Source organism: Sinohyriopsis cumingii, chromosome 3 (assembly GCF_028554795.1).
Source record: "Sinohyriopsis cumingii isolate HCF-2022 chromosome 3, ASM2855479v2, whole genome shotgun sequence".
NCBI classification, from domain to species: Eukaryota; Metazoa; Mollusca; class Bivalvia; order Unionida; family Unionidae; genus Sinohyriopsis; species Sinohyriopsis cumingii.
This window is the reverse complement of record NC_142963.1, coordinates 106,679,476-106,706,264: the sequence shown is the minus strand read 5'-3', so window position 1 is coordinate 106,706,264 and position 26,789 is coordinate 106,679,476. Positions and strand designations below refer to the sequence as shown.

General features: G+C 35.0%; 1 protein-coding gene across 1 annotated transcript; it reads right to left on the bottom strand.

Moving 5' to 3' along the window:
• On the bottom strand, nucleotides 1–26,789 carry LOC149803486 (ubiquitin-conjugating enzyme E2 S-like). Its single transcript, XM_089953210.1, has 5 exons — nucleotides 26,664–26,789; nucleotides 21,037–21,184; nucleotides 14,599–14,789; nucleotides 9,288–9,424; nucleotides 1–3,480 (listed from the first exon to the last, which is right to left on the bottom strand). The coding sequence occupies exons 1-5, from the start codon at nucleotides 26,670–26,672 to the stop codon at nucleotides 3,354–3,356; spliced, it is 612 nt and encodes a 203-aa protein (XP_089809336.1). The 5' UTR covers nucleotides 26,673–26,789; the 3' UTR covers nucleotides 1–3,353.

Below are 26,789 nucleotides of genomic sequence, written 5' to 3'. Positions count from 1 at the left end.
TTGTTAATGCTACTGTTTCAATTTATTGTACATATATATTTGTATATATTACCATATAAATTTCAATTGACATGATGACAAGAATAAACTCTTCAACCTCTCTCTGACACAATCATGCAGTCCCACGTGCACAAACTGAAATAATATCACATTAAGTGGAAGAGACTCCCAAGAAAAGAGAAAGTATATACTGCATTATTCTTTTCCAGTGTAACGTGACTTGTAGAGTAAAATGACAATGAACTTGCTTCAATGCATGAACAAATAGAGGAATGAGATTACAAATAAATTAGCAAATAAATAGCAAGATAAAATAAATTCATTGTGCACAGGTATTGTCTCCTCCTGTCTTTTGGTAAGATGAGAAATGAAATCATAATTGATGAGAATCTTTAACCTATACTAATACTTGATGTACTTAAAGCACTGACAAAGAAAGGTTCCTGAGGTAAGTATGGGTAAAATCTGATGACCCAAGAAAAGGAGTCCTATAAACAGTACAATATATACTTGTCTGTGGTAAAATAGTATCATTATACTTAATGCAAATCCCAACCCTTTTATTAGTTTGGATCCTCTGGTTCTAAGATGCAGCCCCTATCTACCTTTTGTACTTTGTCACTAAGTAGCATTACAATTCTAAATGTATGCTCCACCTTATAAATAGTCATGTATTCTGCAGAAACAATTTTTTTCTCTTTCATTTCTGGTGACATTGACGTTTATCTTTAACCCCTGAGTTGAGATCCACAAAATCTGATACCTTGTGGAATTTTTTTTTTCTTTTAAGGTCCTTCTTACCTTGATATTTCACCCCAAAATCAACAGGCTATACACAAGTTTAGTCACTATATGTTACAAAATTTGCACATATTTTGGGGGAAAAAAAAACTTTTTAAAATCAAAAGTTAAGATTTCTTTTACACTAAATACCTTAATCACATTGACATAAAGAACTAACCTGCAACCTCCTGAATCCATTCCTCCCAGAATGATAAAACCAAGCATTTGTTTTTGCATTGTTTATACTGCACTGACCATAATACAGAGAATCTATGGGGAAAAAAACCTTTGAAATTATTGGCACAATTTTCATTTAGGGCCAACTATATATCATAAGAAGCCTTTTGGGAAAACACCATTTCAATATGACTTTCGAGTCCTTAAATGAATTAAAAGAAGAGATAGTAAGATTTCCAAGATGGATGTCCAAGCAGCAGCATTTTCATTCAGGGTCAACTACAGCAGGAAATGGATGATTGTTTCATGTCAATCCTACAAGTTGTTTAAGAATAGCAACAACAAAAATATGTGCTTACAGACAGATTGCAGAAAACATAACATCCCATAAGTTTTTCTGGACTATAATCAGTTGAGCTAAAAGTGACCAAGAAATGCAATGACCAAAAAAGGTGCAAACTATAAACAAAACACTGTAGCTGTAAATTACAAATAAAAATATTACCCCAAAAGTGTCCCCTAATTATAAATACTTATGGACACCCCAAAAGTGTCCCCTAATTATAAATACTTATGGACACCCCAAAAGTGTCCCCTAAACACAACTACTTATAGACCGTAGTTGGTAACTTAAGTCCACAGCAGAAGGGAAATAAAAATGCAAAATTTAAGTTACTTGTGCTTGAAAATAATTCAAAACAACAGACTTTGCAGACAAGTGGTTGATATTTTTGGATGCAATCCAAGTATTTTGATACGCATACTAATGCAATTTTGCCTGCATCACGCAAAAGCTTCTGTAGAAGAACACCCTATATGAGCAGCTACCTAGCAGTGACAAAGGGAGGTAATTTTTTTCCTACAAATACTTGTGTATACAGATGGAACAGACAAATTATTTGGACTTGTCAAGACAACTGGATTTTAGATGTAGCAAAAATGAATTCCGAGTGTTACTATAATTAGATAATGTATTTGATGGAGAAATAATTTTTCCTTATTCATATTCCTATGACCTTGACCTCTAACCTTTTGATACCAATTCAATAGGTATCTTACCCCTACTGCAAGCCATTTATGAAGTTTAGTCAAGGCATCTGGTCATATTATCAAGTGGCAACAGTTCCTTCTTTTCGTTCTGGTAACCATGACCTTTGGAGTTTTAACTCAATATGCTTTTTCGCTGCCACAAATGAAAGCTTCATATAGTTTGGTATGGTACAAGAGTCTAAGTTTACTCAATGAACTCAAACTGGCAAATGAAAACTTTCCTGTGGTCTAATGAATTTTCCAAGCACTGTCCAGATTTGTCAAGTGCTGATTCAAAGATCACCAGTGTTTCTCTTCAATGAAGATGATTTTCTGCTAAGAGAGTTTTGTTTAGTGAAAGTCTAAATTTTCTACTGGAAATTTGTTTTCCATTTGTATTTGATCATGCTCATGGAAGCACTTCATTTTCACTCTTTAATAATAATAAATGCTTACTACATGAAGACCTGACCAGTCTCAATTTCTAATTAATAACAATCGCTAGTAGAAGGATCATATAATGAGTTCCAGAAAACAACAATTTGCACAAATACATTTTTCTCTTGAAATCCTCAACTGCTTTAGTCATAAAGACTATAAAAACCACTGTTTAAGTTATAAAAACCACTGGTTAAGTAAGAGTTTATTCCAGGCTAACTATCTGGCACGGATGGATGGCAAACATTATAGCATGATATGCTATGCCAAATAGTGAATGAATAAAAGAGGGGGAAGTTGCTTATAAAAGACCTCATCAGAAACAGTTCAAACCACAAAATCATCAACAGTACACAGCATTGTAAGCATCTAGTACCATGGTCAATGAAACTGTTCACTTGAAATCTAAGTAGGTAGGTCTTTGTTACTTATCTGAGATGAATATCAACAAATGAGTTAAAAATGAATGATTCGATGTTAATGAATGTGACTAGTTCTAAAGTACTTCTGAATTTGAATTTTCCTAAATTTAACATGGAGAAATTAGTAAGTACAATGGTACAAATCTTGGTCTAAATCCCATTAACCATATATGATAACATGCAAATTGGACACACTCATAAAAAGAATTAAATAAAAAAAGTTGGTTAAACAGAGAGTTCAAGACATGAAGTAAACCAACTTTCACAAAAAAGTTTAATTATATGGTTGTTAAAATTATGTTTATCTGACAGGCTTGTTATGAGAGAGGATCCCTGACAGCAAATGTTCAGTGATATTTCTTCAGAAAGAAATCCTTTAAGTTCTTGATGCAAGAGGAACCTACTCAACTTGGTCTTGGAAAAGTTTAGTAAAGTTCGTGTAAACTATATAACACACAGCACGCAAGCTGAAGAGGGCTTCTTTCTTGTACAAAATGCCAAAGATCATAATCTTTTCAACACTTTCTTTTTATCTTTTTTCTTCTTATCAACTATTTTCTTATCTCCTGCATGTTTCTTGGCCATTGGTCCTTCTGTCGTTTTATCTATGGTATTTTCCTCATTAGAAGATCTGCAAATAATGAAAAAATACATGATATATCAGTAAAACAAGCAAATTTATAATCAGACATCCAACATAGATCTCCCTTTTAATATGGAAATATATAAGGGCAATACTGTGATTTTATTTATGTTCACAGTTTTGTAAAAAGAAAAAAGGACATTTTCATGGAGACTTAAATTCAAAGACAATTTTGAATTCACAGGATTGAATTGTACTTTTATTTTTTTACTGCATAACATTATAGCTAAAACATTACATCTGCAATGTTTGTTAACTTCTTGGTCCAGTGGTAAGCATAGCAACCTGCCATGCAGGAGTTACGATCCTATAAATTATTTATTGTTTTTAATTTCTATATTTCTTTGGGGGTTTTTTAATCCTGAATTAGGAAAGAGAATTGTTACTATTCAAATTTTCTGTGTGAATATACACACAACACAGATGTGACATTATCAGAAGAAAAATGCTACTTCAATCTGTTATACAGTTTACTAGTCAATATGTTTGAGGAGAAAATAAAAAAAAAGAAGAAAATTTGCTTCTTCCAAGTGAATTGCATATTTCATATAGATCATTATGCTAGTAACACTGAGATCACCCCTCCAGCTTGGCACACAAGCCACTGACTAAAATGGTGAAAAAAGATTTAAACTAGGTGTATTGTTATTATATAGGCATTAATGCTACCTGAATTTGATATGTCCAACACTGTTTAAGAATACTAACAAAAAAATTAAGAGATAGCTGTAATTGTTTGCATGTAAATTCTACGTGACTGAATTTACATGTTTCAACACTTACATATTTGAAGTAAATATTGTGACAGGCTTAACCGTTTGGTTAGTGTAGTGTGAAATACATGTACACAACTGGAAGCTTTTGGCTTACATGTATAACTGAAGTTTATGGGAATTAATCTTGATAACATTAATGCTATTTAGGCAATCACTTGAAAATTAGAACAAGGTAAGACTTAAAAAAGAAGACTTTACTTTTCCAGTCATTATCTTTAATATAAACAACATATTTGCCACAAACTGCCAGTTCTGGCATGAAAGTGGATTAATCATGTTAAAACAATCATTTTATGTTCCAGTGGTCAAGTAAACATAAACAAGATTTTGACATGAGAACCCTATTCAAACACATAAAGCTATACAAAATTTGGTCAAAATCTAATAATTCCCAGTAAAGTTAACTTGCAGAAATCAAACGGACAGCCTGCACAATTACTACATGACTGCAGATTTCACTGTTGTTGTTGTTGGGTTTAACGCCATTTTTCAGCACAATAGGCTATGCATAGCGGCCAGTATTAATGGTGGAGGAAGATTCCGGGAAAACCCCAGGAAGAACCACTGACCCACGAGAAGCTTCTGGCAAGCTTTCTCACATACCCACATTGGCCGAATCCTAGACTCGAACCCACGCAGACAGTGGTGAGATGGCAGTGATCTGTAACGGAAAGCGCTTTAGACCACTCGACCACTCGGGGCCTCCCAGATTTCACTGAGTGGGGTTCTTAATCCAGGGGCTGTAACTCTGCTAAAGGATGAGCTGGACATAAACTGATCACAATCGATCTCAGCCAAGGTAGGATGAAAATCAATAGGTGCAGACTTGACATTTGTGACAACAATAACAGACCTCCCACTTTGAGTGGAATGAAAATCAGGATGATAAAGAAAGAAAAGCAGGATTTGGAGAAGAAACAAAATCAGGATCAGTGTTTGCAACCAATGTTTGCAAATTTTTTACAAAGCTCTGGTGGCCTAAGTGGTTAGAGCGTCCGCCTTGAATGTGGAAGATCGCAGGTTCAAACCATGGCCAATTCATATAAAAGACTTGTAAAAAAAATGGTAATAGCATCTGCCTTGCTTGGTGCTCAGCACTAAGAGGTTAGTGTTAAAACTGGTCAGCCTGGTGTCAGGATAATATGCCTCTGTGCAAGACATCACTACAAAAGTACCACACTGCAGACATCATAGCAATATGACATTTTTTTAGATCTATGTTCAAACTACAAATCACACACAAGACACAAAGGAATTTATATCTCTGCTATCTTATGCTATTTACTTAAAAATGTATGCTAATGTCATACTCTGAAAATCTACCATTTTTCTATTTTCATCTTTTATGCTGATATTTAGTCTTAAGTCAATTAACACATTAAATTCATGGTAGGACTGTAGAGCTTTTCTTGCAGAATTTCTGCATCACTTTTGCTCTCGTTGCACAGCCATCATGAATCAAAAGATATCTTTTTAAAATTTTGGCATTCTGACATTTTAAAATTTGGGATTTTAGAACAAATTTATTTTGAGAAATCAAGATTTTTGGATTTTTCAACAAAAATTCAGGAGGATCCCATGTAAATCAACATAAGTGACAAATCTGCAGTAAATGATCTGGCTAGCTTGGTGCTACCCATTCTATCTGTTGCCTTGCATATCTGCCCAAACACTACCCATTCTATCTGTTGCCTTGCATATCGGCCCAAACACTTCCCAGATTGAACTGTTGGGTTACATTTTCTTTAATTATGTCACGAGTGTGTTTTGTTTCCCTGGGTAGTATTAGACAACAGAAAGATGAGTCGTAAAAGAGTACATACTGAAATAAAGATATATCTAGAGAAAACATTAAACATTTTAACAATGAAGAACTCACAAAGGAGTAATATGTTTTAAATCTTTAATATTTCACTTTGTGGAGATAAAATTATACTTTCTTTACAAATTAGTTCGTCAACCATGGTATAATAGTTAGCACACTGACCACGGAACCACATTAGAATCATAGCTTTACATGCGACCCATTTCTTAAGAATTTCTACTTTTACTTTTATTAATGACATGGTGTAACATGTGCTAAGAGACATACTTTAACATGCAAACCTTTCAACCAGCTTATTCATTTGTCCAGTAATCCTAGCATTTTGTTTCCTTAGTTCTACTCTCAACTGAGGAATCATTATTAAACCAAATTTTGATTCCATGATAAATATCTAAACATACTTTAAAATGTACATTTATATATGTGTGTATATCAGCTGCTAAACTGGTAGCAGTGGCACCACCAATTTCTTCAGATAACTGACCACTAGTCCTCATTAAAGTATGTGTGTGTGATTTGGATTTTTAACGTAGCTTTAACAATTTTTCAGTCATATCGCTATGATGTCTGCAGTGTGGCAGTTTCTAGTGATCTCTAGCACTGGGGCATCATGTCCCACTTAGTCACATTATCCTGACACCAGGCCAACCAGTCCTAACACTAATCTCTTAATGCTGTTAGTACCATTTTTGTAAGTCTTTGGTATGACTCGGCCGGGTGTCAAACCCACAATCTCCCACATCCGAGGCAGACACTCTCATTAGAGTAAAGTGCCTTCTCCAAAGGATGCACCACTAGAGCCAATCCAGGCTCATTCAGTGGTAGACTCTAACTTACACACTTTCAATCACAAGTTCAGCATACTACCTAATCAATCAGTCACCAAGGCAGCTGCCTTCATTGGTCATCTCTTACAAAATGCACAAGTTACCATATTAGGTCCATTAGGAAACATGAAATTATCAATGGACATATATTACAATTCATGTTGCATTTTATTTATTATGTACAGTATATAGGAGACATGTTATAAATTATCTCCACATCAGAATGGACAACATTTTATTTCAAGGAAATAGATCACTTGATAGTACTGTATTATCACTGTCACAGTTGTCCACCATTGGAAACTGGCTATAATGTCAAGGTTTGTTTGTTTTTATAAGCACTACATGGACTCAAATGTTCTTCAGTTCAGAGGTTCTGTACCACTGGGTCCTGGGTCACAAAATAGGGAAACAACACAAAAATTTGGGTGTGTACATTGTAAATAATATAGTATTACTGACTGGAGTATATATTTAAAAAAATAATTACAAATTTCCCAACTTGTTTATACATGGCAATTTACATAAAGAATTGTTATGTACAAAACGATTCAAAAGTAAGTTTTTTAACATCTCCAAATATTGTACTAGCAAAAAAAAAAACTTTAGTATAAGTAACCCCAAGGCTCACCAATGCATCATTTATTTCTAAAGTCATGAGTCGTATATGCCACTTCAGAATTTTGTAATCTCTGTGGATGTTTTTCCAGATCTATATGTGCATTAGTACAGTTCAGACACAGAGATGCTCCCAGGCTTTTATCATAAGAGGGAATTGTACAATTTTCCACTTCCACTATAAAGTTCAAGCTATGACAGAATTCCTGTTATGGTGCCCAGTGTGCCAATCTAATTTGTTTAACAACCATTCAAGCGGAAAAAACCAGATGTGTAAACAGTTACGAAAAAATACATGTCACAACAAGCACTACAAAATTTCTACCAACTTGAATGAGATCAATACAAGCACTTATAAGGGTGAATGGGTGAATAAAGACTGTATACAGTGCACAGAACAGTTTCATATGTGACTCGAAATTAATTTGCAGGAGTTCTCAGGCATCACTGCTTTCCAAGTGTGCGAATTAGTACAAATCTTATAATCATGCAATCACGCAACCTGGGAGCATCTCTGGAGACAAAGAACAAGTCTATCATTCATTGCCAATATGGCAATTATAGTATATTTACCACTGAAATCTCCAATACATATCACACATCAGCCAAGTTGGATCAGGTTTACTTTTTTATCCATCTCAATTTTGACAGAAACTGACTAACAACGATACCCAGCAGTAAATATAGTTTCTTAGATTTAATTTAGTGCATTCACTAGGCTCCAATTTCTATCTGTAAACTGCACATATCAGGCCAATATTTTGTACATTCCAAGGACAATGTTTGCACGTCTCACTTAAATTTTTAAGTGAATGGGAACTGTATAAACAGGTCGAACTTGTTATTACAACACTTCTATGTCAAACCAGATTTATTAACTTATGAAAACACATGCCTAATGCTGAATTGAAAGCAAACGTAACTTGAGGTTTAATGTTGTTAACGTTTTGACTTTATGAAAATATTGCAGTTTAAGATTCTTAGTCTACTTATTAGTGTAGTGAATACAAACCGACCTCGTAATGCAACAACGCATTTGGAGATCCTCTGATGCTTTCACATCATTCACATTTTACCTCTGTAATATGGCACCACCACACATATGGAAGTGCTGGATTTTCAAATGTCTGAACAAAATATTTCCATAAACATGAGTTTTTCAAACTTCAATAACATTTTCAATATTTAGGAGTTAATATCTGTTAAATAAAAGTGATAATTTTCATGGATTTTCTCCTTAAGATATTATTATCCAATTAGAACTATAAAATAATAAAAGAAGATGAACCAAGCGATAAACATACCCGGCCTACTTATCCAGATTCAAAGCATCTCGTATATGTTTATCATAATTATTTAGTCTGGCTGCGTGATATGTCACTTTCATTATCACAAGGAAACTAGATTAAAAAGGACAGATATTTACTGCTGTACAACACAGACATGTCTTATATCTGGTGTTTAAAGGCAAGTTACACACCAACAGAATTGAGACTGAAACCTAACCAAGGTTAATTTATTGGCATCATTTACTATTAAATGTTGCTGGAATAGTCATGTGTGTACATAGAAAATGCAAGAATTTAAGTCACATTTTATTTAGATACTGTGGAAAAATTAACAATTTCAGCTTTGACTCTTGGGCTGAAAATCTGTTAGACCATTTTAAACAGAGGTATTAATGTCTGATTCAAAAGGCTGATGATGCAAACAATGACAAACCATATCAGAAAAAGCCATTTTACTTACCTCAAAGGTCTGGCATGGATTTCTGTGTAGAGTTTTGCCCTCATTGAATAATCATCATACTGTTCTAGTAACAACTTTCCTGCCTCTTCATTTAAAGCTGATTCTGGATTTGGTACTATTAATAAACATTTTACTGTCTGAAAAAGTAAGCAGTACAAAAAATTAGTCTTTTTTCAGATTTATTCTTACCCCAGATTTCTCCTTGGGGATATATAATAACAATAAATCACTAAGTCATTTTAGTATTTGTGAGTGTGTGTGCTCTTAAGTCTTATTGCCTGAATATAATAGTTGTTCCCCCATCAAGTCAACCCTGGAACTAAAGGCCACATTTTCAAAATAACCAGTAGTTGGCAGCTCATATTAACATTGTTCCGCAGATTAGTCTAACTGCTTTAATGATATTATACTTGCTGAAATGATATTTTTATTTACTTAGGTGTATCCAAGCATAATTAAAGTCTAATTGCTGAAATCATATTACATTTACAGTCCTGATTTTTTAAAAGTATATCCAGCACAATCAAATGGTTTAGTTTGTCAAACTCTGTTGTGTGTCATATCAGTTGGTTGAAGAGCGATGATAGCTGAGAAATGATGAATTCAGTTACATTTAATGAAACGAATATGGCTAATCACATTTGGCGAAATATTTTCATAAATATTTGTTTTGTTAAATGAAAATATACCGTAAGTTAACTAACTTCAGCATTCTTCAGCTACCTTTGCTCTTCAACCTACTAAAATGTTTTACCACTGAAAAAACAGCTTGTGTAGTAAATTATGTTGGTTATTATTGTAATCAAGTAAATAGTCTCAAAGAACCAGAATTTACTACCAAATTTGCTGTCTCATTTGAATACATTCCCTGATCATGTTAACATCAGAAGAAGTAATAGGAGGAGCAAATGCTGAGCATTCTACCTCTATCATGGTCACACAAAAGTAAATAGGATTCTTCCCTATTAAGGATAAACCATACCCCTAAAAAGGAAACAGCACTATTGAGAGTCACCTAAACTGTGGGGCCATTACCTATTTAATAGAAGAGGGAAATTATGATTTCCTTTTTTTACTGAGTAAATAACATGTTGATCCAGTGAAAGTGCTGCTCTATGACCATAAGACCTACCAGATTCAGTTCCTGTCTCTGCAAAACAAGATCACGTAGAAAAGGTTGACAGTGCATGCCAGCCAAACTGTCTCTATTATGTCTTGGATAGCAGCCATGTTTCATTCCAACACAAGGCTTGCCAAAATAACTACTATTTCATGAGCTGAATATTTCTTGCAGCATATTTGATCACTTGAGATCTCAGAGCATATTACCCACTCTTGTGGCTACCATCTGCCACTGACTTCTGGTTGGAACATCTGTAAAGTAATTTCTGCTGTAAGCCTTTGTTTACTATGCCACTAATGCAGGAAAGACACTACTTTCGAGATCATGATTCTGCGTGAGCCATAAAAGAAATGCCACTGCATTAGCAAAGCCATTTGGAGAAGGTGCATGAAAAGATGGCGGAGAAGAATTAAATCCACTGCCACACTATGTAGTCTGAGGAGTTGCAAAAACTCAACTAGACCCACTTCCTGTCAGAAATTGATTCTGCAGGCTCAATAATCTGTGTCACATGCAAATGAGGAAGGCAAACAAGATTGGGGTTGGCAGAGATGCTGACAGAAATTTATCTAAAGGGAGTATCTTCCCTCCTGTCACCAAAATTAAGGGGGTGTTAGTACACAAAAAGGAGTGGGAGGAGTTAGAACCAATTTCTTCTACTGTAAAATTTCTGCCTTCTCCCAACTGGACAGCAAATCTGTCATGGAAGGGTAAGAGAATGGGGAGGGGGTGGAGGAAGAGTTGACTAAACGAAATCTAAGGCTCCATCTAAACAATCTGGACTGCCCATACATTGTTTGGAAACATACTGATCCACTGGTCTGAAAATAAATTAATCTGGTGCCACTGGAAAGCCATCGGCAACAGTCTGGGCGGCAAGTGATTGTTGGTAGTAGTCTGGGTGGCAAATGAATGTCAGCTGTTTAGAGGCTTGAGTAATAAGAAACTTTCCTCTCTGCAAAACTACCTCCAGAACTGAAAATTTTGTTGCCACCTGAAATAAGACTGAGGACAAAATTGTTACATTTAAGTGCTATTCAGCCTTTTTTCCTTCTGCTTGTGATCCTCTATAGGCTATGTCTGAAACTGATTGTCTGAAAACAGAAGCAGTGGGCATGGCAAGTTGAAGCAGCAGTTCTTGAGATACCTTCTTCCACAGTTCTTCAATTTTCTTGCCAAACAGAAATGGCATGCTAAAAGGTGCTGAACAGAGCCAAGATATGGTGTGACTTTAGGGTGGCTGATCTCATGAGATCAAGATTAGCCAATGTCATCAATATTCACTGCTGTGTGATGCATGGCCCTATTAATAATCTTGGCAATGCAGAAATGGATTCCCATGTGTGATCGCTTCTGGCCTTTTCAGCCAAATCTAGCATAGATGAGGTAGTGATCAAATTTCTAACCAACATGGAGGTGGCATACAGGATATTTTTAACCACATTATAGAACAAAGGGTTGGTCAAACTGACTGCCACAATGTTTTTATCCAAGGCTGGCAGCTCAGTACTAACAACTGTGAATGAGTACAATATCAGCATGGCAAAAGGCTTTCCACAAAGAAAGTCTTAGAATTGACAGGGTCACATACTTTATCAGTCTGGTGGCAAAAACTTTCTTTTACCTTCACAGAGTGTGAAAAAAGATGAAGGATGTTCTTCTTTGTCTTCTAAATGCACTTAAACCTTGATCATACAGGCTTGAATGACAGTTGACAGGGTCTGGAACTCAGAAATCAGCAGAACTGTAGATTTCCTCAATGGCTGCTTTAAAGCTGTACACTTCAATCTAGTTTCAGCAGTGTGAATCTTCCAGGATAGTCCCATACTCACTGTGGGGGTCGTTCTCATCAGGAATTCTGTCAACATCAGAATGAACCATCTTAAGGGACAGGAACAAGGCCATGCTATCAATGCTTTGTATTGGTTTTATCTGAACATTTGCTGCAGCAGTTGCATATGGTTATTACCAGTATGAAATGCCAGTAATTAGGATGGTCAGTCATTTATCAGCTGGATGCCCAGTTCAGTAAACACCTGGATGGCTTGTGTGGCAAAACAAAGGGATCAGTAACTGAATCTCCACATAATCACATGCACCTGGACTGTATATGGCATGGCTTGTTGACGCAACTGACCCTCAGGTAAGGATTAATGAGCACGACTAAACTACCAGCAGACTGCAGCTGAATCAGCATCATACTGACTGGACTGGTGGACATACAGCTCATCCACATCCAGAAAATACATCATGTGCCAGGACTTACAGGCCCTAGGGCTAAGCTATGACACATGAGGGGACTTGATGCCTACTGGGCAGTCTAGAAAATGGAGGACAGCGTCCCACAAATTCCAAGTTAGTACTAGAAATATAAGAATGGTAAGACAGAACAAGTTCACCCAAAACCAACAATTGTGTCCTGGTCTCTTGCATTAGTTGCCTCACCTGTTACTCTGACAATGCCTACTAAAATGGCAGGTAACAGACCTCCCAATATCACAGTACTATAGGTATTGTACTTTTCATCACTTTTGGAGGGGGAAGTACCATCAACATGTCCCCAACAATGCAAGCAAGTGATGATATGTTAGAATGTAAATTTAATGTCACATTCCTTATCCATGGTCTTGAGTCATCCCTCTTAACTCTTAAGACCTTTTCTTAATACCATAGCCCATAACATTTTCTGACCATCTTTGCAAACACTGCATGTGTGTCTTCATTGGCCTTAAACTTTGTACATTTAGTGCATTTCACCAACATCTCAGTCAATTTCTAAACAATAAGGACATTTTGGGGGATGAAACAACCCAAATTTTGTTACCTGCACCAAGAAACAATGCATATTAATTTACGAGCAAATAAATATCCAAAGTGTATAGTAAAACAACCAACATCAAGTACAAAGTATATCATGTTGGAAAATTTGTATTAAAAAAAAATATACATGTACAAATTCTGCAGTCCACAAATAAGACAAATTCACACAAATATCAATAAGTTCAACGAAATAATTATTTAAACATTTACAATAAACCTTTACCATCAAACCATAATAAATTTGTATAAGATGATTGTATAACCAATAGATTGGATTTTTATTCCAAGAGTTGTGTATGTACAATATGACTTATATAAACTTCAATAAAAACAACTGGTAAACAACTGTTACAACCTAGCAGTGGAAAAGGCAAGGTTTGGTAAGAGTTTCTTCCCTTTCAAAGTATGAAATTTTCCCATATTATTAACTTCTTACAAACAAGCCAAGTCATTATTAGAAACAGGAATATAAAAAAATAATTTCTGAACAAGTGAATTTTAGCTTCATGCATACAACCATACTTATAAAAGCTTGTGCCCAACCAAACTAGATTCTGGTTGATTGTGATCTGATTAAAAACAGATCTCCACTGCTATACATGAAGATCTGACAGCAACCACTCAGGGGTCATATTCTGGTACCCTATATTATTACCATAATCACTAATTTTATCAACTTCAGATCTGGAGAAAGAGAACTGTGGATGAAGAGCATCAATGAGTACCAAAAGATTTTATTCACTTTCAGATTTTTGAAAGCTGCATTTCCATTGGCCAATTCAAAGGTCACTAGAACATGACCCATAAACAGTCGTCATCAGATCTTCGCACAGGACAGTGGAGATCTGATTTTAATCAGATTGGGTTGCTTGTAGTTTATAAACAGTATGTTAACTTTGATACAAGGTCAATAAAAAGGAGCTCCAAATTGTTTTCATCATCTAATAAGGCTAAGAATAGTTATGCAAGGTGTCAGCTCTGCCTCATGATGACATATATGATAATCTTCATTAAGTGTCATCACTTGATTAAAGATATATAATTTAAGTCAATCTTCACTGAACCAATCATTGGGTTCTACAATTTTATTTTCATGCACGTTTACCTGAATCAATAATGCAAAACAAACTGTCACTGGTCAGAATTTCCCATAACAACTAAAACATGTTTTCTTCTGTACTTTCCTGTCTGGTTGCCTACTGGACAACCAAACTTCTTGAAAAATGTTCTGTCCCTGCGATCTAAAAATGGAGAAAAATGTTTGCCATATGGTAATTCATGTGGCTAAGACTAACTTCTATATCTTGCAGGTGAAGGAAATTAATCATTTTCTGTTACCAACAAAAACAATTATATTCAATTACTTACCAATAATATATGTTTTAATCCAAGTTCTGGTTTCCAGTCCTTTTTCAGAGTATTTACACATATTTCTCCATTACTGGCCACATTGGGATGAAAAATTTTTGTAAGGAAAAATCCTTTTGGTGGCTCATTGGGAAAGTTTTTACCAAGCACTAACTTCATTCTGAAAACACCACCCGCATAGGGAGTACCAGCTGAAAGGAAATAGTTCAATGCACATGAATCCTTGTGTACATGGCTTTTATTTATAATCTTTTATCTTTTAAAATGTACTGAAATATAACTTTTGGACATGCTCATAATGTGCACACAAAATATAGAAAGTGCTGCAGCAATTTCCATGCAGATCAAGTTATTTGTACTTTAATTTAGAATGCAAAACGCAAGAAATCAAAAGGTGCAAGTACAAGGCACAGGCTAAACAAAGCTAACTTTCATGTCGTCTATCTTTTAACTTTAACATGTTAACCAATGTATCTAATTACATGTATATAATTGTTTTCAAACCTAACATAGACAAAGTCTGATTGCTCTGAATCTTGACTTGAACCTTTAAAAAAACGCTGGTAAAACTGTGGCCTGACATGTCAACATCTAAGCCTCATAACAAGACCCCCACAAACATACACACTTTCCATTGTTGAAGATAAGAAACACAGGAACTGACCTATCATTAAAGCTGGTATGAACTTCTCTAACAGCCAAGACAATTCTACCTTGGGCAACTGTTTTAGTTTAAAAATACTGAAGCAAATTTGAAATCAGGAGTAAGAAAAACCCCATAATGGACATTACACAACATATTTCCACAAACACCCTCTACTATATTCATATTGTCCAGACTAAAGGTACAAAATTCCAAGTTTTTTTACTATCAATTTCTCCACACTTTATCCTCACATGTGGGAATCCTGCAAGACATTCAAGTGGTGCAATTCAAATGTAAAGTTCATCAACTCTGTCTACACATCAGTCAAACTACCAAGCTGAAAGAGTGATCCACTGACCACTGCCTAGATGCAAGTATTATGTAACAGAGACTGAAAACTTATCACCTAGTTCACCTTGATGATGGCCACTATACGGCTACTATTCCATGTGAACTATCCAATATGCCATTTAACTCTAAACTACTTATCCAGATTTGCAACAGCAGTTTGTCAAAGTCTAAGTGCATCTTGATTTCTGAGGTCACATGCACTACTTATTTGGCAACACTTGGAAATGAACACAATAATGAAATTTTGAAAGCCAATGTTGTTCATTTTGATGTACTCTTATAATGACCACATATACATCACTGGGTCTTTCTGCCTCTGAATTCAGTCATAGTAAATATCTACACATTTTCCCACCACTCTGCAGTTAGTTGAAGCCTTTGAACTTGCTGTCAAGCTAATGCATCATGTTCTTCTGAGGTACTCTTACAATAGCAACTTGTACATCTGGGGTTGTCTTTCAGCCACTAATTCTCTCACTGTAAATATCAGCACAGCTAAAATGATCAATTGATTAACAAAATTTCCCAATCAGTAGGTGGTTGAAGCAGGACTGGTAAGACTCTGAATTTGCCATCCAGCTTTTATGTGCATACAGATTACTCCTGTGTGAGTTTCTGCATTCCAGAAAGAAAGAACAAATTGGCATCCAAATACATGTGATAAAGCATTTCCGATACCTCTGCAGCATGAATAACAATAAGCTCTCTGTTGATTATGTTGACTTCTTATTGCTTCACTGGTTAAATATATATCAAGCAGTACCTATGTGATTCTTTAATTATTTAGCTAAGCCTGAGGATTACCAACTTATAAAAGCCCCCAATACAATATTTTCAATCTAAAAAAAATGAGATCATTACATTATCATGGAGTCCATTAGTAAAAAGAATTGGTAGCCTCTGATTCTACTGATACGAAGATATTGCTGTCTGTAAATGTGACACACCCACAATACTATCACACAAATTAATGAAGCCAAAAAAGCAAATATGTGTGTTTCTGATCAGCCAACCATCCCCGTTTCTCATTACTGGCCATAGCACGTTCTTCCCCCATCGTAAAAAAAAAATCATTTTTTATAAATATGTTTTATATAAAAAAAACTGCCTGCCCTAATTTTAAAAGCAGTGCAATAGGAAATATGTTGATCAAGAAGCAGATTTTTGCAGTGTTCAGAAAACAAAAACAAAACTCTAATGCCCCACAGATCAAGATGAAATACATATAATCTTCAACCTGATGGCAAAGCTCAAAGTATACAGCTGGAGATCCTAAGAGCAGAAATGTGTGCCACAATTATTAAGAATTCACCACCCAAGCATGCAGAAATTGTGAAATTGCTGGAAATTTCATTTGTGAACCCCTCTTCTTCAGAACATAAAGCAAGGTTAAGTCTTGCAAACAAAATCACAAGTAGAAGGGAATGACCTAACATTTTTTGGAGCCCAGTTGTCTAAAGCACTCGCACTTAATGATCATTGCCACCGCATGTCTGTCTATATGGGTTCTAGTCTCCATCTCAGACTATGTGGGTATGTGAGAAAGCTTACCAGTAGTTTCCAGTGGTTTGGTGGTTCTTTCTATGGGTTTTCCCCAGGTTGTTCCTCCACCAGTTATACTGGCTGCCATGTATAGCCTATCAATGTGCTGAAAAATGGCATTAAACCATCAACATTTCATTATTCAGGACAAGGTGGATGATACAAAAACATGACTTTATGGTAGGCGAATGAATTTTCTTTAAAAGCCACTTGCCCCTGGCCCATGTCTCAAACACATTTTTTGAGCACTATTGCAACTGGGCACAGGTTGAAATCAGGGTATTAAATAAATATAAATTTCTTTACGTGAAATAAATTGAGTGGCGAATAAACAGAAGTCAATTTAATTTGATTTTGTTTATTTCCTTCATATTTAAATTACAGCAATTTCAACGTTGTATCAAACTAATATTTGAAAAATATGGCCATTTCAAGCACACTGAACTGGAGTTGGGGCTAGTGAAATTTGAGTCAGTGGTTAGATATTTCTTTAACTTATCCTGGGCCTGTGTCTGAAAACAAAATTCCATAAGAACTGTTAAAAAGTAAAAGAAAAAATATGTCAATTTTGGCTTGTGGAATTTGAGTCATGGCTTGTAAAGCTATCACAACATACATTTTGTAGTTTAAATGTAAATACTGACAGGTTTTTAATTTCATAATGCTTTCACTTCAAAATGGAATATCACAAGTGGAAGCTAGTCATTTAATCAGCTCTTCAAGGAAACTGACATTAATGTTGGTAAAATGCCTTTATTTTAATTACAGACTCTCTGGACTGATATCAAAGAGTGATCCACTTTTGAGTATCTGGGCTTATGAAAGACCAATTGCTGCAATATCAAAGGATAAAAATGAATAAGTGGAGAAAAGTAGATTCAAGCATTTAGCATGCCATATTTTAAGGGTAATTCCATAATCTTAAGTACTGGTAGGTCTGCATTAGGTTTCTTACAAGTGTTGCTGCAAGAAATAAAAAAGATACACAAAACAAGATACCTTCAAAGTGACTGACCTCCAATAAAGGAAAAAAATCTCCAGAAATTCAATATATGGCCTTTTCTTCCTTTGAGCAATCATTGCAACTGAAGTAAGGATGTGTGACTGAGTCAATCATGGATTAAGGCTAACACATGAACTGTTAATTGACTACCTTATTCTTATAATCTGGAGAGTTTTGGCCAGGAGTCTCAAACCCCAGTCAGCACGAGTGCCACATGTGGACTAGTACACTGGCCTGAGGGCCACATCAAATAATTAACAAAATAACTACAAAGACCACATGCTGGCCATAAACTGAGCGTTTGAGACCCCTGATGTAGTCCAAATGTGGGACTTTTTTTTAGGTGTTATAAATCATAAAGGATTCATAGGTGCTCCATGATGGCGTTTGAATCTATGATTAAAAGTCAGCTGTCCTTTGGTTGGGACAAAATAGAAAGGAAAAAAATTATTTCAGCAAAATGCTTAAGTAACTCAACACTGCTTAAAACATATTAAGTGGCACCTATGAACAACATCAAAAGTATAAAGAGAAACTGTGTAAAGTAAAACACGCTTCAGATACCAATGAACATCAACACTTCTGATCAAAAGATTAAGGACATTGACAGAGCAACTGGACAATGGCTGACATTAGAACTTGGAGGAAAACATTGCCTTATGTGAATGCTGAGATCTGAATAAACACACAAGTCAATTTAATGATTTCCTTTCATAATTAACCTCTCTCTCATCCAGGGAATTCCCATCATTTTTCAAAACTGGCATTGTTAAGCCTCTGCTGAAGAAACCAACACTCGACCATAACGATTTAAAGAACTACCGCCCGGTTTCCAATTTCCCATTCATTTCAAAATCTTAGAAAAAGTTGTTCTATCTCAACTTGTATCTTATCTGAATTCAAACAGTCTTTTTAGCAATGTACAATCTGCGTATTGCCCTTGCCACAGTACTGAAACTACTCTTCTAAAAGTAGTTAATGACATTCTCTCTGCTTTGGATAGCGGAAAGATTACAGTCCTCACCCTCCTTGATTTGTCTGCAGCATCTGACACAAAAGACCATGATATATTACTTCACGGTCTCCAACATCTATTTGGCATTCATGATAGAGCCTTACTGTGGCTCAAGTCCGACTTGGTCAACAGGAAACGCATTGTGTCCGCAAATGGAATACTCTCCAGCTCAGTTGATCTATGTTGTGGTGTTCCACAGGGGTCTGTTCTTGGACCTGTTCTCTCTTCTATACTCTTTTCTGTTCTATACACTCAGCCACTCTCAAGTGTCATAGATCATCATCCAGTGTATGCTGATGACACCCAAATATACAAACCTAACCACCCAACTTAAGTTCATGCTACCATCCAAGGTGTAAAGAGGTGCATTTATGATGTGAAATCATGGATGACACATAACAAGCTGCAGATGAATGATGACAAAACTGAAGCCATTCTCATAACAACACAAAGACTTTCCCATTCACATCCTTTACCTCAAACAATAAATATCAATAACACCAACATTAAATTCACAGTCAGTATAAATCTTAGGTATTACTCTCAACCAACATGTCATGAATATGCAAGGCTGCATATCATGAACTGAGACACATCAGCTCCATTTGCAAAAATCTTGCAGCTGATGCCATTAAAATACTTATGTTTTCATTAGACTTTCAAGACTGGTCTATTGTATCCGACCTCACCCCCGTGTACATACCAGCGAGATACTTACGCTCCTCTTCTGACAATTGTATACTCATTATTCCCACTATGAAAATGAAGTCATATGGACAACATTTTCTTGCATAGCAAGGCCCAGCAATGTGGAATGAATTGCCCACTGAACTTAGTGAACACAGTGATCTCATTCAAGAGTGATTTAAAAACTTACCTATTTCAACTGCAAGAACAAACTTAAAGACCTAATAATACTTCCAACCTTAAATATTTTCATTTCAGCATGTTTTATGTTTTCTAATTTCATGGTGTTTGTTTTTTTGTAATCATATCATTATATATGTTGTTTTTTGTTTTAGGTGTTGTCTAATGTTGCAAAGCGCTTAGAGCTTCTAAAGGCACTATACAAAGTTCTCATTATTATTATTATCATTAACCCTTTACCTCATAGAGCAAAGTTACCCGGTGCAGTGCAGTATATACATAACACATGTTACCTATTCGACTCCATACACACAGGCCTGCATGTTAACTGTTAAGCAATGTAGTGTATGTTACATTTAACAGTAATTTTAACCATTTTACATTTTTGGTACACATCTATTTTGTATGGAAAAATTTAAGAGTAAAGTCTGATCATTATAGCTGTGTAATTATTTTTCACGGAAGAATTTTTTATGTGCTTTAAAATCTTGAGAGACCTCGTTCACTGTCAAGTCAGTAAAGCCGTGTGACCAACCGTAGCTGCCATTTCTCATACTCTAAAGTTACAAGTTTTTTTCCATGTCTACATTACTAAGTCATCCTACATCAATATCAGAGCCTTTACCTAAGTTACTGAAGCTTTCATAGTTGTGATTCTAATCGTGAAAACTTCGTAAGTACTGAATGAAATCCGCGATCTCCATTTTGGAGAGTGGAGAATATGACCCAGTTACTTTAAATAGCAGATTTCGACCAGAGCACAAACAGTGACCACGTGATCTGATGTAATGGTCATTCACAGAAATGAATGTAGTATCTATTAGGGGGTTTTCCCCGAAGGTGGCGCTATGAAATATATATTCAGAACAATATGCCTAAAGTGCGAGGATGTGCATGTCTGTGACCACATGCACATCCAGTTTTTTAAAATTGCTTTTCATCCATTCTTTCCCCAATGGGACATGAAACTTATCATGCAAGAGTTTCTGCATACCAGTATTTATGGTTTCTTACCAGGACCCTCAATGCTAGCCTGAATATCAGTTACATCTTCTTCATTGAGAAACACCTTGATTCCTTCTGGAGGATCCCTTGCTAAATCACTTAATTCTTTGGCCACTTGTCTTATGATTTGAGGGGAAAGATTTTCAACATTAGAGCACTGAAAAAAAAGGAGAAATAATTCATATTATGCACAAATGTTAAATACGCCACAGGCTTATCAGATAAGTATGTCAGACAAAACTGGACAAGGGGTGAAGAGCAGGTTTTGTTTATCAAAACACTCAACGTTGAAATATTGCAGAGCAGCTTTTATACATATTTGTCACAAGTTTAAACTTTGCAGAGATCGGTGTCTTAAGGAAGTGGGAGAAAATGTAGAATTTGCCAAACCTTTCTGAGGCATGATTTAATATTGGCAGATGGACAAACCCGAGTTCTGACAGGTTAAGTTACTAGCTTTTGCACAAAACAAAAGGTCTTGACTCCTGGGGAAAATGAAACCCTCATAAAATCTGAGTCTATGAGAGAAATATTACCAGGGGTATAAGGAGACAGTTCTGCTAAACGGAAAATCAATGAACCTCAAAGCAAAAAAGGTACTGTCTCAATTTCAGACACAATTTTTCTTGATATGGGTCTAAAGATACATGTTCAAAATGTCTTAAATGATATGGGAATCATGTTTGCTAAAGATTTACAATTTACAATATGAAGCAGGTTTTGACAAATAAGAAACAAATATTTATATTTTAACTTATCAGTTACATTGCAATCATAATATCTTTATGTATGAGGGATTCCCATAATTTCAATAAATAGAATGTGACCGCCTTAAAACAGACCATATTTTATCTTATTATTTTGGTCATGTTTGGATATTTTATTTGTGACAAGCTGTAATTTTCTAGTCAGCCTATTCCAGGCAAGCTGAGTTCTAAAAAAAATTTAAATCCCTGATATATATTTTTTTAATACAAAATGTAACTATAATATATCCTGTTTATAATATATAAAATACCCCTTTTAATCACAATGAACCCATGACCTCCTGCATCCGAGGCAGACGCTCTAACCACTAGGCCACCGGAGCAGTGAAATATGTTTTTTTGTAACTTAAGTTTTAAGTTTAAAAAAAATTATTTAACCTTTTTATCATAACTTGTAAAACATGTAAATTCACAATGCAAAATGGAATTATGCCAGTGAAGTGAATATCAGCTTGTATGAAACCTGACAGTTTTCCTAATGTTTGATGTGTTGTTTATTAATAAACACTAGAATTTTCATTTGAGATTCACCACTGTTTTTGATGGTTCCATGTGCCCCTCTCAAATATTATGAAAATTAAAACAGCAAACTAGAAACAAGTACCTTTGAGTTTCATTAAATCACAACTTTGTTTAAATATGCAATGTTTCTTATGCAAAAATATAAGATTAATTCTCGATCATTTTGATGCGTACTGCATACAATATATTTCATGAAATGGTGCATTTGTTAGTTAACACCACTGTTGTATTTCACTGATATATGTTTGCAAATTTTGCATTCATCCTCATGGTCTAGAAGCCTATTGGAATTTAAATAAATCTGTCAAACTTACAATAATGCATTCAAAATCCATAATTTCTCCATTTTGCCGATAGAGTAATGAACATCTCTGCTCACTTTGATTTCATAGTTTTGGTTTTCTTTTTGCAGGAGATCGCATTATATTTACTTACCATATATTCTCTAACGAACTCCCCAAGGGCATGACATTTTCCAAATGGGGGATTTACTGGAGCACAATAATTAAAGCCAAAGTTAGTCTCTTGATATACTCTTATAATGACCATATGTACATCAAGGGGTCTTTCTGCCACTGAATTTCGTCTTTGTAAAGATCAGAACAGTTAAAATGATCAGTCAGTCAATACCTTTTCCCACTCTACAGTGACCTGATGTATGACTGTTAAGTCTTTGAACTTGCCACCCAGCTATTGAGTCATGTTTAACCCCATAAGTGTGCCTCTGACTTTAGTAATTTATACATTGATATATACATTGTAACAACAGAGTCTGCTGTAGCATTTTGTTGTAATCATGGATCTGAAGCAGATGGTCTTACACTGTTATCTCTTAAATTTTCTGTTCTTAAAAATGGGGAGGGGGCATTAGAACAGGGTATTCATTACAGATTTTTATGGTATCTTCATTTGAGACATGATCAAAACATGTAAACTATTACAATATATTGATTATAAATAAAGCAAATAAAATATTTACATTTTTGTTATTAATTTCAAAGGTTTACATAAAAGAGAACATTTTTATGATTCCATTTACTTTACCAATATTCCACAACACTCAATTAAATAAAAAATAAGTCTCAATATGTTTGATACTTAACAAAGTAAATTGTTTATTTTACCATTACAGAATGTCATAAATAATGTGTGTGTGTGTGTGTGTGTGTGTGATTTAGATGTTTATAGCTTTAACAATTTTGCAGTTACATCGCTATGATGTCTGCAGTGTGACAGTTTATAGTGATGTTTAGCACTGGGGCATCATGCCACAGACATGCAGAATGATGTCCCACCCAGTCACATTATCCTGACACCAGGCTGACCATTCCTAACCTCTCAATGCTGAGCGCCAATCAAGGCAGCTATGAGTACCATTTTTAAAATTCTTTGGTATGAATCGGCCAGGATTTGAACCTGTGACCTCCTGCATCCAAGGCAGATGCTCTACCACTAGGCCACCAGAGTAGTGTCATGATTAATAATATATTATTTACTTCAATTAAAAACTAAAATAATAACCATGATACAATTAGCATGAATATAGCCTTTGTGATGTGAAATGGAATTCTGGCATACAAAATGGATTTTTTTCTGTAATTAGTTTCTTTTATTTTGCCTACAGTAAACAAATTTATTAGCAACATAACAGACTAAGTTTCAAATATGAAATGAAAGCACTATTTTTTTATAATTTTTTTTCACAAATTGATAACCACTTTCAGATATTATTCCATTTTGCATTAAAACTTCAACTAAATAACAAAAATATTTCATAAGGTTCATGATTCTAGTGACAGAGTAACTTAAGAATCAGCAGTTACTATACTACCTGTCCCCCATTGCTGCAGCTTGGAACCCTCTACCAGTTTTCAAATGAAAACCATTGTAGATTTAAAAACTCATATTTTTCATTCAGCTTTCTAAAATGACTGCTGCAAGGGGGCCACTAACAGTCATCTTCTTCACGTTTCAATCCAAATAGAAGATTCTTCACGAAGATGACCACCATATCTACATGGGTGAGTACTTTTCTGACATGAGAAATATAGTCCATCATCTCTGATATGCTAATAATTTCATACATTTGGGAGTTACCTTCCTTTAAAAATGGGCCCCTTTTTATTTTATTCAATTGTTTCAGAAATATTAAAACATTGCAAATATTGGAAGTACGCAACAGCTTTTTTTGGCATTTCTCTATAGGTTACTAGAAATACCGAAATACACTAAAAAACCAAAATACACACTGAAATACACATACTTTGTATCCTAATACTCATGAAGATAAATGTATTATTATTTGTAAATGTTTAAACAATGATAAAAAACAAAATTTGATTTTAGTTTCTTTTATAGGAACTTATATTTTTTAATTTATCCCTAAATTCATGCAATGAAGTCACTCAGTTGTACTTGACTGGGCAGCTGTTACCTTGTTTGCTGTCTGTTAAGCATTTATTTACTTTAAAACACAGTATATGATAATTCCATGAAAACATGTAAATATATATTCTGGATTCTCACAATCATAATCTCACTCTTTTAAGTTCTGACCAATTCACGATTTATCATGCTTGCCCCATTGAAAATAAAATCAAGTACGACCTAGTGATGTCTTTACATGGATTGCACCTGAAATCTTGTAAAAAGGACATAATTTGGATCACAATCACTTAAATAAAAGTCTGATTTGCTTATTATTATTAGAAAAGTATGGGGGTGAACACAAATATATACACCTAAAAGATGTAAATACTTGTGTATTTCAGTTTTTTTAGCATATTTCAGTATTTAAAGTAACTGCTTGACTACCATCACAGTTCAACCAACTGAAATGTATGTCAACAAAACTTGAAAAAGGAATCAACTTGCTTGTGGAAGGACTTGATTCCATCAGGAAAAAGATATCCGAGTATAGTACAACTAAAGGAATATGACTTTAATCTGATGAACAGTGTCACATTCCTTTGTCAGTTGATTGGAAAGCAAGCTACACAACACCATTTGTGCTGGCAGTAAGATGTCACATCATAAATATTAGGGTAGGCAATAGTCCTACAATGTAAGACACATCACACAATATTTTTGTTCTGGGGGTGGTGGGTCTTACTGCCTAAATAATGTCAATGTGTAGTGTGTTTTTACGTCGACTAACAGTATAACAAAAGTCAAATTTTCAGAAATATCACACAACTGGCAACCAATAACGACGCTTTCCTACATAGTCAAGTTATATTTTTTTCAGACTCTACTTACCCTGATGTCTTTTCTCTAATAAATTCAAGTTCTCACAAAAGAAACGGACCTGTTTTCAAGTTTCGTTGCCCTACATTTCAGTTGGCTGAAAAGTGATAAAACCCAGGAATGCCAAAATCGGGTTAAGTTGAAATATTATTCTTTAACGAAACAAATAAAAATATATTATGCGTATTGGAACTGTAAACAACATTTTGTTTCATTCAAGAAACATATCCACCACATGAACCTACTTAAACATACTTCGGCATACCTCGACTACCGTTGCATTGCAACAAATTCAAATGTATGTCAACGGAACACGAAAATGCGTCAATTTGCTAGTGTCATATTTTCATTCCGCCAGAATAAAGACTGCACAGTAAGTATATTAATTACACATAAATTAGTGGAAGAATGTCGATATATGCAGCCAAATGTGTGACTGTGAGATATTCCTGAAATTTTGACTACTTGTTCTGATGCCAACGACATCGGACTCTAATTTTCTTTTTCCTGATGGAATAAAATCCTTCTACAACGACATCGGAACACGCTATACAAGGCCGTTATTTGGACAGTAAGACATAGCACTAAAACAAAACCGATGTGCTGTCTTACACTGTAGGACTAGGTAGGCTAATCTTACATTGTAGGACGAAGATTGTTTCCAATTCATTGGGAAGGCTGTTCCGGACTCTAGTGGCCTCAACTTAAAAGGAAGGCTTACTGCACCTTGTGGTCTGTACTCCTGGTATTGTCACAACAAATTTTCCCACTGCCTTCACTCAGAAAAAAATTATCCAAGCCCACCAATTGTTTAGAATCCGGGGACCATTATCTCGATAATAGAGGTGAACGTATCTTTATTACGTATACTTTTAAAGGATCATTTATGGGTCACTTTTAAACATTTGCATAATAATTAAACCATCACGTCCATTCGCGAGATATCGGCACTATGGCGACAATTGGTACGCGACCAAAAGTATCAAGTTTTCGCAGTTGAAATGATTTCACGTCTATGAAATTATTCCTTTGTTCAATGTTATGATCATATTCAACACATTTATTTATAATTTGATCACTTATCAATACAATAATACTTACGCTGGACATATCTAGTTTACTTATAGGTGAACAAAATCAAAGAAACAGCAGGTTTGTAGGGAAAAAAATTGTCGTGTCAATAATTGTGTTTTGAAAAACGACATTCGAAACTGACCAATGACGTAG